At 41.0% G+C, this 16,294-nt stretch overlaps 1 protein-coding gene across 1 annotated transcript in view; it reads right to left on the bottom strand.

The window, feature by feature from the left end:
* The window catches only part of EFCAB6 (EF-hand calcium binding domain 6), a 338,133-nt gene that overhangs the window by 213,945 nt on the left and 107,894 nt on the right, over positions 1 to 16,294 (bottom strand). The window contains exons 9-10 of the mRNA XM_003419798.3: positions 7,677 to 7,787; positions 5,309 to 5,420 (exon numbers count right to left, since the gene is read on the bottom strand). Of these exons, the coding sequence (XP_003419846.2) occupies positions 5,309 to 5,420; positions 7,677 to 7,787 (223 nt within the window). The remainder of the gene's footprint in view (positions 1 to 5,308; positions 5,421 to 7,676; positions 7,788 to 16,294) is intronic.

Genomic DNA, 16,294 nt, shown 5'->3' with positions numbered 1-16,294 from the left:
TCAACTCTTTTACTTCATTTCTTCCTTTCACTTTAGCTGCTCCACTTTCAACAGCAACTTTCAGAGTCTCTTCTGACGTCCATTTTGGTCTTTTCTTTCTTTCCTGTCCTTTTAATGACCTCTTGCTTTCTTCATGTATGATGTTCTTGATGTCATTCCACAACTCATCTGGTCTATGGTCATTAGTGTTGTTCAACACGTCAAATCTATTCTTGAGATGGTCTCTAAATTCAGGTGGAATATACTCAAGGTTGTACTTATGGTCTCGTGGACTTGTTCTAATTTACTTCAGTTTCAACTTGAACTTGCTTATGAGCAATTGATGGTCTGTTCCACAGGCGGCCCCTGGCCTTGTTCTGACTGATGATATTGAGCTTTTCCATCATCTCTGCCCACAGATGTAATTGATTTGATTCCTGTGTATTCCATCTGGTGAGGTCCACGTGTATAGTCGCTGTTTATGTTGGTGAAAAAAGGTATTTGCAATGAAGAGGTCGTTGGTCTTGCAAAATTCTATCATGTGATCACCGGCTTCATTTCTGTCACCAATGCCATATTTTCCAACTACTGATCCCTCTTCTTTGTTTCCAACTTTCGTATTCTAATCTCCAGTAATTATCAATGCATCCTGATTGCATGTTCGATCAATTTTAGACTGCAGAAGTGGGTAAAAATCTTCAATTTCTTCATCTTTGGCCTCAGTGGTTGGTGCGTGAATTTGAACAGTAGTCATATTAACTGGTCTTCCTTGTAGGTGTATGCATATTATCCTATCACTGACAGAGTTGTATTTCAGGATAGATCTTGAAATGTTTTTTTTTGATGATGAATGCCATGCCATTCCTCTTAAAGTTGTTGTTCCCGGCACAGTAGACCATATAATTGTCCAATTCAAAATGGCCAATACCAGTCCATTTCAGCTCACTGATGCCTAGGATATCAATTTTATGCATCTCATCTCATTGATTACTTCCAATTTTCTTAGATTCATACTTTGTACATTCCAGGTTCCGATTATTAATGGATGTTTGCAGTTGTTTCTTCTCATTTTGAGTTGTGCCACATGAGCAAACGAAAGTCCCAAAAGCTTGACTCCATCCACATCATTAAGATCAATTCTACTTTTAGGAGGCAGCTCTTCCCCAGTCGTCTTTTGAGTGTCTTCCAACCTGAGGGGCTCAGCTTCTGGCACTACATCAAATAATGTTCTGCTGCTATACATAAGATTGTCATTGGCTAAATCTTTTCAGAAGTACACTGCTGGGTCCTTCTTCTTGGTCTGTCTTAGTCTGGAAGCTCAGCTGAAACCTGTCCACCATAGGTGACCCTGCTGGTATCTGAACACTGATGGCATAGCTTCCAGCATCACAGCAACACCCAAGCCCCTACAGTACGACAAACTGATAGACATGTGGGGCAGTAAAAAATGTACTATCCAACTATTTTGTGAATTAACAAAGTACGTCTGGCAATAACGAATGCCAAGGTGCAAAGCGAGAGTAATGCCAGCTGTGATGGTTATGTGTCAACTTGGCTGGGCCATGATTCTCGGTGGTTTGGCAGTTATGTGATGATGTATTTTGTCAGTTATGTAACTATATCATTTGGCAGTTATGTAATGATGTAGTCATCCTCCATTTTGTGATCTGATGTGGTCAGCCTCCACTTTTGCATAACGTGGACTTTCACTTAACAACCTGGTCTTTGGAACCTAACCGTGTCATGAGTGAGAAGTGGGTGTAATTTATTCTCCTCTTTTATGCTATTGTCAATGGAAGTATTTTCTTTAGTTCATTCTGGACTGTTCACTGCTAGTTCACAGAAATATAACTTATTTTTGTGTATCAGTCTTGTATCCTGCAACTTCGATGAACTCATTTATTAATTTTAGTAGTTGTGTGTGTCTGTGTGTGTATTCCTTAGAAATTTATACATACAAGATCATATTTCCTGTGGATAAAGACAGCTTTACTTCTTCCTTTCCAATCTGAATGCATTTTATTTCTTTTATCTGCCTGGCTGCACTGTTTAGACCCTCTAATACCATGTTGAGTAGAAGTGGTAGGGGCAAACATCTTTGCCTTGTTCCCAATCTTAGGAAGAATGTTCAGTCTTTCACCATTAAATATGATGTTTGCCGTAGGTTCTTCACAGATGCCTTTTAACAAGTTGAGGAAGTTCTTTTATTCCTAGTTTGTTGAGAGTTTTACCATGTATCATAAAGGCAAGTTAGATTTTTCAAATGCTTTTGCTGCATCTATTGAGATGATCATATGATTTTGCCCTTTATTCTAATATGGTATATTACATTACTTGATTTTTTTGAAGTTAAACTGACCTTCTATTCCTGGGATAAATCCCATGTTGTCATAACAGTTAATATTTTTATATCAGTATACTAACATTTTGTTGAGAATTTTTGCAACTATATTCATTAAGGATATTGGTCTGCAGCTTTTTTGTGATGTCTTTGTCTGTCTTTGGTATCAGGGTAGTATTGGTCTCATTGAATGAACTCGGAAGTGTTCCTCCTCTATTTTCTGAAGGAGTTTGTGAAGGATTGGTATTCCTTCTCCAAGCAGTCTTTGCAGTTTTCAGTGTAGAGAATTTGCATATTTTTTGATAGACATATTTCTAGGTATTTGATTATTTAAATATTATTATAAATGCTATTTTAAAAATTTCTATTTTTTTATTTTTATTGGTGTTTTTAGGAATAGTATTGATTTTTGCATATTGACCTTGCATCCAATGACCTTCTAAATTCTATTACTAATTCTAATACATCCTTGTACATGCGTTTCGATGTCCTTTTTACAAAATCAAGTCATCTGTGAATAATAACATTGAGAATAAGAGAAGCAAACAGGCAGGATACAAACAGTTCATGGGTGATAGAAAGGGAGCCACACCTGATTTAAATGTAAGAGACTGGGATGATTGGGGTCCACCTGAAGAAATGGTGGCAGTGTTTGGAGGCAGCACATATAGCTACTTGAGATGTTTGACTCTAGGAGCAGATTCAAAGCAATCTTTCTTCTATTAATTCTGCATCCCTCTCTATAGCGGGAGAGGGACCTGTGAAACATCCAGCCCTGCCTATTCCTGGCTCTCACTGTCTGTTCTCATTCTTGTTTAATTTCTTCCATATCCCAAAATATGGCCAAGGCCAAGGCAAGTGTGTGTGTGGTAGTAGGGGGAGTCCCACTCTGAAACCATTTACCTTTCAACTGGAAGGCATTTTACCATTATTACTCTTCTGTGATGGTGCAGTGGTTAACCACGTGGCTGTTGACTGAAAGGTCAGTGGTTCAAACACAACAGTCACTCCATGGGAGAAAGATGTGGTGAATCTGCTCCCATAAAGACTACCAAAACCAAAAAAAAAAAAAAAAGACCAAATCCATTGTCATCAAGTCAATTCCGACTCCTAACGACCCTATAGGACAGCGTAGAACTGCCCCTAGGGTTTTTAAGGAGCGTCTAGTGGATTGGGACTGCTGACCTTTTGGTTAGCAGACGAGCTCTTAACCATTTCGCCACCAGGTTTCCTAGGGAGCTCTGTGGGGACACTCTACTCTGTTCTATAGGGTCGCTAGAGTTGGAATTGACTCAGTGGCAACGGGTTTGTTTTTTGGTGATACTCCAGAATACAAAGTCATCATTGCCAGGGGCTTTATATTCTTCATCTGTGTGTTTAGCCTAAGTGCCAACACAGCCCAACACAGGGCGGCTACTCATTTCTTAACCGATATTATGTGTCTGTTGCTCTGTAGCTCAACCATTCATCGACGACTTTTAAACAGTCTGACATTTGAAGTCGTTAGCATTATTACAGGCCTCCATTAATGGGGATGAAGATTTCACCATTCTTAATTAAATTGCTTCTGCATTATGCTAAATACAACCTGAGGTGGGTGAATACACAGAGCCTTCATTTTGGAGGAAGTTTAGCTACTGTATGACCAGGCAGCTCCATCCAGTGCTTACGTGTATGTTTGGAGCCAGGAGGCTCCTACTTACCGGCTGGGTAGCCTCGGGCTGGCTACTTTAACCCCTATGCTCACTTTCTTATCTGTCAAATACAAATAACCCTTTCCTCACAGAAGCGTGAAGAGGCGGCTATGAAATAACACAAGCAAATTGCTTAAAACAGTGTCTGGCACATAGTAAAAGCCAAAAGCCCAAACCAAACCCACTGCCGTCAAGTCAATTTCGACTCATAGAGACCCTGTAGGACAGAGTAGAACTGCCCCATACGGTTTCCAAGGAGCACCTCGTGGATTCAAACTGCTGACCCTTTGGTTAGCAGCCATATCCCTTGAACACTCAATATTATTGTTCATTCAGAAAGAGCAAGTCATGTAGTGCTCCCGGTAGTTAATTATACTAGGTATACTAGCTAAAATGTCTCCACAGGAAAACATAACCTCCTATCTCTGAGTCCACTCTATGTTCGGAAGCAGAGGAATAGAACTATGGTGTCCAACACAGACAGCTAATGGCCAAACCTTGACATCCACCTCTAGCCAATGGGGGCTTCTCCCCAGGCCACATCCTGTTAACTTACAGACTTCCCCTTTGTCAGCAGCCTTTGGAAGGATGGCGCTGAAGCCAACTAACTCCCCTGGCGTTTGAAATTTTTTGTACACAGTCATATTTGAGCCCGGGGAAAAGTAAGTCACTGTCCTCCTCATTATTTACTAGAGATGCAGTTATGGAATCGTGCTCAATAAATATCATACTTGGGAAATGCCCCTCTATATCAAAAGTCTCCAAGTGCTACTTTCTAAAACAAACATTAAAGTGGAAGAGGAGCTGATGTCTAAAGCAAGAGAAAGCAAGTTGCAAATTCATGAATTAGCTTGCCATCTGTTGTACAATTGAAACAGGTTATTTTGGAATGAAGAAAATGTTCCTGTTACAGGCGACAAGTTGGTTACAAGATGATAAAGTCTAAGGCCAGGTGAGGGAGGGTCAACCAGTGTGGGTAATTTGTTAAATGAGCAATTAAGGATGACTAGTCACTCCATTCTTAACAAGGAGAACACACTGTTCTCAAGCTATCGGCATTTATCTTACTGTACTGCAATTATTTGTATATCACCTGTCTTCCTAACTAGACTCAATTCTTGAGGATGGGATTTGTAACCCCAAGCACTCACAACAATTCTTAGCATATAATAGGAGCTCAAAAAAATGTTTGTTGGATAAATGAGTCGATGTGCAGTTTTTATCAGTTTCGTTGTGAGTGTTAGCATTCTTAGAGACAATGAATTTTTCATCAGGGAAGGGTTCAAAATCTCACGTTGTTGAACAGCAGTAAGGCCTTCTTCAAAGACGTAAAACGATCTTCAGCATGTCTTGATAACTTTGTGATAGTATTTTCCTTGTTAGGCTGGTTTCTAGAGTTGATGTTGCTAGAGTTGATGCTGTAAGAGGATCAAAGGAAAAACAGGAATAAGATTATGCTCTTGAACTTCCCTCTTCCGTAATGCACAAAAGCACCTTCCCAATAGCCATATTAATGCTTTATTTGTGGATGGCTCTTCTTCCTAAAAGTGTAAGGCACTTGTGTGTGTTGATCTGCCACTTGGTCCATGTGATGCCTAATAATGGAGATGGCATGGGTGTAGTTCCCATCGGAGTTATTAGCTTTGCTTTACAGTTACCCCCACCCATGCTGACTAACGTTGGGTAGACACTTTGCAAATCTGTGCTTTTGATCTCAAAATAGACCAGGAAAAGGAGCACTGATCACTGCTAAGGCCTCAGTTACGGCAGCAAGATCAGAACCATCATCTCCCTGTGCAGGCGGCATATCGCGCAGACACTTCCACACGATAACGGAGCACACAAATTTCCAGTTCTAAAACTGTGAGGCTTACAACCTTCAGAACGTCTCCTTTCAACTGACAAGGGCCATAGCCACCTACACGATTGGACTCTTCCCCTTTACCAGCCCTCGCTTTCACCTCCTGAGCTCAGGGGTCCATCAGTTCACATGTGTGCCCTTGAAGGCCTATGATCACCCACTCTGGAGATCAAAACCAACTCCATACGAACACGGATCAGAACGGTGGGCTTCCATATCTCATAACAAAATATGCTGGCCTCCCCTTTTGCAATGTTCAATTAGACAGTTCTCATTTTCTGTTAAATGAAGGATGACAGTGAATCAGCTTACCTACTGAGCAATTCTCACATTTGTCTTGAGCTTTTATTGCTGTGTCCATATAGCCACGTTAGCTTTTTCGACTGTGTAAAATGTAAACACACACACACCTACCACTCCTTCTGAGCAACATACAAACTGGTCCCAACTCTGAGTTCCCCATGTGGCTCCCTGGTACCGAGTTTTTCTAAAAAACACTAACTCTCGCATGGAAACGTTTCACTGGGATTTCTCCACAGCGGCACCATTGACGTTTGGAGCTCGGTAATTGTATCGTGCGTGTAGGGTACCTAGCGGCATCCCTGGCCTCCACGGGCTGTGCAGAGGCTAAGCATCCTGCTGCAAACTGGAAGGTCGGCAGTTTGAACCCACGCAGCAACTCCCTGGGCGAAAAGGCCTCGCAATCTGCTTCCGTAAAGATTTAAAGCCCAGGAAGAAGCCCTGTGGGGTAGTTCTGCTCTGTCCTATGGGGTTGCTATGAGCTGGAATCGACTCAATGGCAACAGGTTTGTTTTGTTTTTATTTCCGGCCTCTACACATTTTTTTTTTTTACACATTAGCTGTAAGGAGCACCTGTCACCCTGCTGTGATAAACAAAAATGTCTCCTGACATTGTCAAATGTCCCCGGGCGGTGGGGGGGTAGGAGGGGAAAGAACACTATTGTCCCCTACCCAGTTGAAAACTACTGTTTTAAAGTAAATAAAGTTAAATTTTTAATTCTTACAGCCCTGGACGAGGCACTATCAGACAAGAAAATTACATAGAGAAAGAAAGTTTCACTTAAGAACTGAACTCACCCCGGGAACAGGGAGGGAGGGCTTTGAACACCGGAGGGCCGGGAGCCAGGACAGTCCATTAAATATTCATAAATCTCTGAGACAGGGATAGGACCCAGTGAAGTGGGAGCTAACTCTGGTATGTTTTACTTTGCAATACAGCGCAGTGCGTTCAATGGACGTGCCAAGGTTATAAAGCCTGTTTTTCCTCTAAGATTTATAGGTGGTAGTTGTTACATGCTGTCGAGCTGATTCTGACTCATGTAGGACAATCAATACGTGATGCCCACCAACATAAACAAAATACATCACAAAGCAGATGTCTATGTTCTAAAGTGTCCTACTATTATTTGTTAATATTTGGGGGTCCCCCCACAATGTATGTGGCATTGTAAACCTGAACTTGTAATAGACACCAGAATGAAAACAGCAATCCCAAGACCCACAGGGGAAACAAGTTAACATATATTGTTCCTTTTCATATAGAAACCTATTACCGTTGAGTCGATTCCAACTCATAGGGACCCTACAGGACAGAGTAGAACTGCGCCATAGAGTTTCCAAGGAGCGCCTGGTGGATTTGAACTGCCGACCCTTTGGTTAGCAGCTGCAGCACTTAACAACTACACCACCAGGGTCTCCACACTACGATGTGTAACTAAAATTTAGTCCTTACGTGGAAGTAGGAAGTATCTGGATTTTAGGCTTTTTGTGTTTTACCTACCTATTTCTTCTTGCCATTGGAACTGAGCCACTAAATGACAACCACGGAGGATGGTAAAATGATGTTAGAAATTGCTTCCAATTGATTTTAGCAGTGGTTTTAAGTCCAAATCTGGATTTAAAAAACAGAAATATTAAACATTTTTTTTTCTATAACACTGCCTGGATTAGGTGCTTAATACTGAATTGAAAACGGCAGCGATGAATTTATACGAAGCTTCAAATCCAAGGTAAACAAAAGAGTCTAGTAAAATAGTGCCACAAATAGATTTCTTTACGAGCAAGAAAAAACAAACAGATTATACGTCTCCATGTCTCTATATTCTATTAGTGATGGCAGACACTGGAGGAAGGAACAAAGGGGGCTGATTAAAATTCTAAACATCCGTGAAACAATTCTTTCAAATTCATCATTTTGCTCAATTACTGTAGCAGGAAGAATGGCCACCCAAAGACGTCCACGTCCTACTTCCTGGCAAGAGGGGCTTTGCAGATGTGATAAAGGGTACGGACTTGGAGACAGTGAGAGTATCCTGGGCTAGCCAGGTGGGCCCAGTGTGATCACGTGAATTCTTAAAACGGTAGACCCTTTCTCCGCTGCAGTCAGAGAAAGAGATGTGACTACAGAAGAAAGGCCAGAGAGAGACGGCACTCCTGGCATTAAGATGGAGGACGCGGATCAGGAGCCAAGGAATGTGGGTGGTCTCTAGAAGCTAGAAAAGGCAAGAACACAGATTTGCCCCTGGAGCCTCCAGAGAAGAACGCAGCCCTGCTGACACCTTGGTTTTAGCCCCGTGGTAAGACTCATGTTGGGCTTTAACCTATAGAACTTAAAGATAATAAATTCGTGTTGTTTTAAGCCACTAGGTTTGTGGCTTAAAAAGGTTTATGGCAGCAAAAGAAAATGAATCTAGACTTAAAGTCTTAGCAAGAATTTCAAAATTGGAAAATAAATTATTCAAAAACAAACTTCCTTAGTTGATTATGGTCTGATGACTCAGGGCCCAATAATTCCAGTTTCAGGAGATGCCAGCAGGAGTGGCCCCATGGGAACTCAGGTTTAGGATTCTGAACAACCAGAGGCCAAATCCTTGCTCCTTCACTGCCTATCAATGTGACCACAGGCGAGTTGCTTACTATTCTCATTCTCTCTTTTTCCCGTCTGTAAAGTGAGAATAATAATATCTGCTGGGAGGCCAGATATTATTTAAAGTGTTAAAAAGGAAAGATAGCACTTTGAGGACTAAGGTGCACCTGATCCAAGCCACAGTGTTTTCAATCGCCTCAAATGCATGTGAAAGCTGGACAGTGAATAAGGAACCAAAGTATTGATGCCTGTGAATTATGGTGTTGTCAAAGAATACTGAATACACCATGGACCGCCAGAAGTACAAACAAATCTGTCTCGGAAAAAGTACAGCCAGAATGCTCCTTAGAAGTAAGGATGGCGAGACTTGGTCTCACTTTGTTTTTTGATGTTATCAGGAGGGACCAGTCCCTGCAGCAGGACATCATGCTTGGGAAAGTAGAGGGTCAGTGAAAGTGAGGAAGACCCTCAACGAGGTGAATTGGCACAGTGGCTGCAACAATGAGCTCAAGCATAACAACAATTGTGAGGATGGTGCAGGACCAGGCAGTGTTTTATTCTGTTGTACACAGGGTTGTTATGAGTCGGGACTGACTCGATGGCACCTGACAACAACAACAACAACACTGGGAGGGTTGCTGTAAGGATTAGAGCTGATACAGCAAAAAACCCCTATCTCATTGCTGGATAACCAGCAAGTGTTTGACAACATACTCTAATCTACTATGTAGTGCATTCCTTTTTCACTAAGCATCTTCCATCTTTCCATAGCAGGGTGGCAAAAGGTAGTTTTGGCTGAGGTCCTTATACAAGGGATATGAGACACCACAGTGAGCATGAGACTGACTACCCTCTTTGATTGCTCAACATGAGAAAGAACTGGCTAGACAAATTTAAACTCTTTACCTACATCAAGGGTATTACAAAGTCCAGAAAACAGTAGATAAGAGAGAGGATTTTGGGGAGAAAAGCTTTTGGTATGCTGTGAGTCACGATCCCGAACAAAGTGGGTGGTGGAGGTTGCCTACCCCTCTCCTCAAGCCTCATGAGATCTGGTTCCCCTCAGACAAGTTGACACGTGTCCGGAGCAATCGGGAGTGCGATGGATCAGTGCTTGACTCCCATGGAAAAATCTTCCAGGAGAGAGGAGAAGCCAATGGTTGACAAAAAAAAAAAAAAAGAGTTGTGGGGCTGCTGGTTGGCTTGCTCTACCAGAGTGACCAGGGCAATAATGCACGAGAGATTCATGTGGATAGGATGTGGGCTACATGAAAAAGACAGGATGTGAACAGACAAGCACACACGGGGTCATCTCTGCTCCTGCCCAAGACAGCCACCTGGAGGAGCAAACAGACCTTAAAAAGAAAAGGTATAGTTATTCCCGATTTCCAGGGGCTGAGGAGGGAATAAGCAACCAGTTGGAATGGAGATGCAGTTGTCATTACAAAAGGCACTATGGCTATGGGATCCTTTGTAATGGGGGTGTTATAGACCGAACTGTGTCCCGCAAAAATGTCTTCAACTTGGCTAGGCCATGATTCCCAGTATTGTGTGATTGTCCACCATTTTGTCATCTGATGTGATTTTTCTATGTGTTGTAAATCCTGCTTCTGAGATGTTAATGAGGCAGGATTAAAAGCAGTTATGTTAACGAGACAGAACTCAATCTACAAGAGTAGGGTGTGTCTTAAACCAATCTCCGTTAAGATATAAAAGAGAGAAGCAAGCAGAGAGACATGGGGACCTCATACCACCAAGAAACAAGAGCCAGGAAAACAGCACATCCTTAGGACATGGAGTCCCTGTGCTGAGAAGCATCTCGACCAGGGGAAAATTGATGAAAAGAACCCGACCCAAGAGCCGACAGACGGAGAAAGCCTTCCCCTGGAGTTGGCACCCTGAATTTGGATTTCTAGCCTTCTAGACTGTGAGAGAATAAATTTCTCTTTGTTAAGGTCGTCCACTTGTGGCACTTCCGTTCCAGCAGCACCACGCAACTAAGACGGGGGATCCAAAGAACCAACAAAGTCACCCCGGAAGAAAGCAGCTTTAAACACTTTGGGGCACAGAGGATGCCGCTGCAAGCTCACAGCAGCGCCAGCCGCGTAAGAACTCTCATGCTCCACTCTCTCTCTCCTTCTGTTCACTCTAATCCTTGGAGATGTCAGAAACTGAGTTTGCAAAACGAGGAAGGGAGGGAAGTTCAAGTGGGGAAAATGAGAAGAAATCACTCCTGTCCCCTTTATTCTTGCCTCCAACAGACCCTAACTGGGTGAGGAAACACAATTCACCTTCAAATCAAGTCTACAGCTTTGACTACTGCATGATACTGGCTACTGAAATTGCTAAACTGAGGCTCTTTGTATTACCCAGGACAAAGCAGAAAAACCAAGTCTGCTCAGGTTTTCATTCAGGGGAAAAGAACAATCCAACTTAGCACATTTAAATTAACAGCAGGAAACAAAATTAAGTGGCTTTAAGTCCATGATCTTGCTAGTTCAGCTTTGGTTACATACCCAGCTACTCATCCAGCTATCCATCCATTCACACATCCACAAATAGGACCAAGCTACCATCTTCTTTCACTTGGATTAATTATTGGGATAATCAGATTGGTCTCCTTGCACCTACTGTTGCCCGCCTCCAATATATTTCCACACTGTAGCCACCTTAATCTTTTTGAAATGAAGACCTGATCATATTACTCTGTTGCTTAAAATCTTTCCATGACTCCCATTGCTCTTAGGATAAAAACTAAAATCCTTCTGTGGTCTACAAGCCCACATAGTTTGCCTCTGCTGACATTTCTAGCCTCATCCTATGCCATCCTCTCCCTTCTCTTAACTCTAGCCATACCAGCCTTTCAGTTCTTCAAGACAGCCTGTCATAGGTCCCTTAGACTTGTTGCTTCCTCGACCAATTCCGTCTACGCTCATCATTACCTACCTCCTATAATTAACATAAAAACCTGTTGCATCAATTCTGACTCAAAGCGACCCAACAGGATACAGGAGAACTGCCCGTAGGGTTCCCAAGGAGCGGCTGGTGGATTCAAACTGCCAACCTTTCGGTTAGCAGTCAGTAACTGAACCACTTCGCCACCAGGGCTCCATAGTTAATACAGTTAATTCTATTCCTCTTTCAAGTCTCAAGTCAATCATCACATCACCAAGGACGCCTTTCCTGATTTCCTTGACCCCTATCACCCTCTGTCACAGCACTATGTCTTCTTTCTTTGTATCACTCATCACTATTTAAATACTATTATTATTGTTGTTGATACAGCAGTCAACACTTCTATAACACTTTTACTCCGACTATTATTACTATTATAGCGACCGACGCTCAATAAATGGTCATTACTTCCACTTCTGCAATTAGCACTATGTGCATGGTCATCAGAAAGAGAGATCGATTTATTGATTTTTTTTTTTTTTTTAGGTACGCATGACAAAATCTAAAAAGGTAGACTGTGGGGACAGTGGTTTGGTGTACTACTCTCCTCAGGAAAAACAAAATCCCATCACTCGTGTTCAGCCTTTCCTCCTCAGACTTTGCTTACGGCACTGACATTCGTTGTCAGTACTACATATTCTCACCTTAAATTTCAGCAAGTTGGACATTAATTTTCTATAATGGAAACATTGTGACGCCTATAAAATAGAATCAGCTTCAATATACCATGTTTAAGAAATTACCCTGCTCTTCAGGGAAGACATCAGATTAGACCCTCACACCCTATCATATACTAAAATAAATCCAAAATGGATTAAAAAGTTAATGTAAGAAGTAGGACCACTAGTAAAGCCAAGGAGAAAATCTAAGTACATACTCATCTAATATTTGGATAAGAAAGCAAAAACTAAGAAAGAAATCTCAAGCTTATCTATTTAATTATATTTACAATATATAATTTCTGTATATTAGAAATACTAAAAAAAAAAACTTTAAAGCCAAAAAACAAGCTTACAAAGTTATCTATCATAAATGTGCATAATATATTCTTAATATTATTAAAATATAAGGTGTTTATACAAATTAATATGAAAAATACTAAAACTTAGCTTCCACTTCCAGTAATGACTAAGATCCTACTAGATCGACCCTCCTACAGCTAATCACTATTATTCGGGGCATAATACCAAAAGCAGCTACCTGCAAACACTAAAGAATGAACACCAAGTCTAGTGGGGAATCCACACTTGGAGGAAGGGAGTTGTGGGGAATGAGTTCCCATTTTTCCAGGCTGGGCTGAGCACAGTCACTGTATCATGACAGTGCCAGGAAAAAACAAAACAAAACAAAATTGTAGCCTTTATGACCTGCCGAACTGGAAGGCCAAAACCAGGTAAATCATGGCCAGTAAGGGGAAAGGAGGAAAATCTAGAAGAATCATACAGAATCCCAAAATTCTATCTAATCACATTTCTGACGAACTTCTGAATCATGAAAGCTCGGAACAGACTCCAAACAGCTTAGGTAAACACAGAAGATCTGAACTAAGATTAGAGCAGCCACCCAAAAAGCAGAGTATGCACTTTTTGTCCAACCAAAGTAACTGCCTACTAAAACAAAAGAAACAATTGCCATTGGGGAAAAAAATTACAGAATCCAGAGTCTCCCCAATTTAACATTCAAAATGTCTAGGATACAATTCAAAATTATGGTACATATGAAAAAACAGGAACACGGAACACAGTAAAAAGAAAACCAACTGCGATGAACTCCAAGATGACCCAATCATCACTGTCAAATTAACAAAGATTTTAAAAGCAATGATTATAACTATTCTCAATGAAATGAATGAAAATATACTCAAAAGGAATAAAAGAATAGGAAATGTCAGTAGAAAGCAGAGAAATGAAAACAATAAAAAGAGAACTAAATGGAAATTCTAGAATCAAAAAAATACAATATCTGAAATAAAAATTTCACTGATGAACTTAACATAAGAATGGAGAAAAAGAGGAAAGTGTAAATGAACTTGAATACAGACCAACAGAAATTACTTAAAGTGAAGAACATAAAGAAAATATATTTATAAAATAAATAGAACCTCAAGGACATGTTATATAATGTCAAATGGTCTAGCATACATGCAATTTGAGTTCCAGGTGGAGAGGAGTGAAATAATGGGCTAGAAAAAAATACTGACGAAATAACAGCCAAAATTTTTCCAAACTTGATGGAAGGCATACATTTACAGATTTGAGCAGCTCAACAAACACAAAGAAGGATACACACAAAAACGGCCATTCCAAGGCACATCATAATTACAATATCTGAAGTCAAAGGGTAAACTTGAATGCATCAAGAGAAAAACAACTCATTATATATGAGGGGACAAGAATTTGATTAGTATCTGACTTTTCATCCAAATTGTGGAATCCAAAACAAGCGGAACATCATGAAGTGCTAGAAGAAAAAAAAAAAAAGCCCAGAATTTTGTATCTAAGAAAATTATCCTTCAAAAATAAAGATACGTATACATTAAAAATAATAATAATAACAAAATCCATCATTAGCAGCCCTACGAAACCCAAAAACCCGTTGTCATTGAGTCGATTCCAACTAATAGCAGCCCTATAGGACAGAGTAGAGCTACCCCATAGAGTTTGCAAGGAGATCCTGGTGGATTCGAACTGCCAACCTTTTGGTTAGCAGCTGTAGCACTTAACCACTACACCACCAGGGTTTCCTCAGCAGCCCTATACCTCAATAAATGATAAAGGAAGTTTTTCTGCTTAAAGGGAAATGAAAGCAGATGGAGATACTGGCTCCTCAAAAGCACATGAAGGCAGTATTCGAAATGGGAAATATCTGAAAAAATACAAAAGGCTTTTTTATTTTTATTATTATGTTTTTTTTTGCCTCCTGATTCCTTTGCAAAACATTTGTTGTTGTTGTTGTTAGGTGCCGTTGAGTCAGCTCTGATTCATAGTGACCCTATGCACAACAGAACGAAACACTGCCCGGTCCTGAGCCATCCTTACAATCATTGCTATGCTTGAGCTCTTTGTTGGAGCCACTGTGTCAAACCATCTCCTTGAGGGCCTTCATCTTTTCCACTGACCTTGTGCTCTGCCAAGCATGATGTCCTTCTCCAGGGACTGATCCCTCCTGACAACATGTCCCAAGTATGTAAGACGCAGTCTCGCCATCCTTGCTTCTAAGGAGCATTCTGGTTGTACTTCTCCCAAGACATTTGTTTGTTCTTCTGTCAGTCCATAGTATATTCAATATTCCTCGCCAACACCACAATTCACAGGTGTCAATTCTTCTTCGGTCTTCCTTATTCATTGTCCAGCTTTCACATACATATGATGTGACTGAAAATACCATGGCTTGGGTCAGGCGCACCTTAGTCTTCAAGGTGACATCTTTGCTCTTCAACACTTTAAAGAGGTCCTTTGCAGCAGATTTACCCAATGCAATGTGTCTTTTGATTTCTCGACTGCTGCTGCCATGGCTGTTGATTGTGGATCCATGTAAAATGAAATCCTTGACAACTTCAATCTTTTCTCCGTTTATCATGATGTTGCTCATTGGTCCAGTTGCGAGGATTTTTGTCTTCTTTATGTTGAGGTGCAACCCATACCAAAGGCTGTGGTCTTTGATCTTCATTAGTACGCACTTCAAGTCCTCTTCACTTTCAGCAAGCAAGGTTGTGTCATCTGCATAACGCAGGTTGTTAATGAGTCTTCCTCCTATCCTGATGCCCCGTTTTTCTTCACATAGTCCAGTTTCTTGGATTATTTGCTCAGCATACAGATTGAATAGGTATGGTGAAAGAATACAACCCTGATGCACAACTTTCCTGACTCTAAACCAATCAGTATCCCCTTGTTCTGTCCAAACAACTGCCTCTTGATCTATCATGAGGACAATTAAGTGTTCTGGAATTCCCATTCTTTGCAATGTTATCCATAATTTGTTATGATCCACACAGTCAAATGTCTTTGCATAGCCAATAAAACACAGGTAAACACCCTTCTGGTATTCTCTGCTTTCAGCCAGGATCCATCTGACATCAGCAATGATATCCCTGGTTCCACGTCCTCTTCTGAAACCAGCCTGAATTTCTAGCAGTTCCCTGTCGATATACTGCTGCAGCCGTTTTTGAATGATCTTCAGGAAAATTTTGCTTGCGTGTGATATTAATGATATTGTTCGATGATTTCTGCATTTGGTTGGATCACCTTTCTTGGGAATAGGCATAAATATGGATCTCTTCCAGTCAGCTGGCCAGGAAGCTGTCTTCCATATTTCTTGGCATAGACGAGTGAGCACCTCCAGCACTGCATTTGTTTGTTGAAACATCTCAAATGATATTCCATCAATTCCTGGAGCCTTGTTTTTCACCAATGCCTTCAGAGCAGCTTGGACTTCTTCCTTCAGTACCATCGGGTCCTGATCATATGCCACCTCTTGAAATGGTTGAACATCGACTAATTCTTTTTGGTATAATGACTCTGTGTATTCCTTCCATCTTCTTTTGATGCTTCCTGCATCATTTAGTATTTTCCCCATAG

The sequence above is a fragment of the Loxodonta africana genome, chromosome 4, assembly GCF_030014295.1.
Source record: "Loxodonta africana isolate mLoxAfr1 chromosome 4, mLoxAfr1.hap2, whole genome shotgun sequence".
Classification (NCBI taxonomy): Eukaryota; Metazoa; Chordata; class Mammalia; order Proboscidea; family Elephantidae; genus Loxodonta; species Loxodonta africana.
This window is presented reverse-complemented; position numbering and strand designations above follow the sequence as displayed.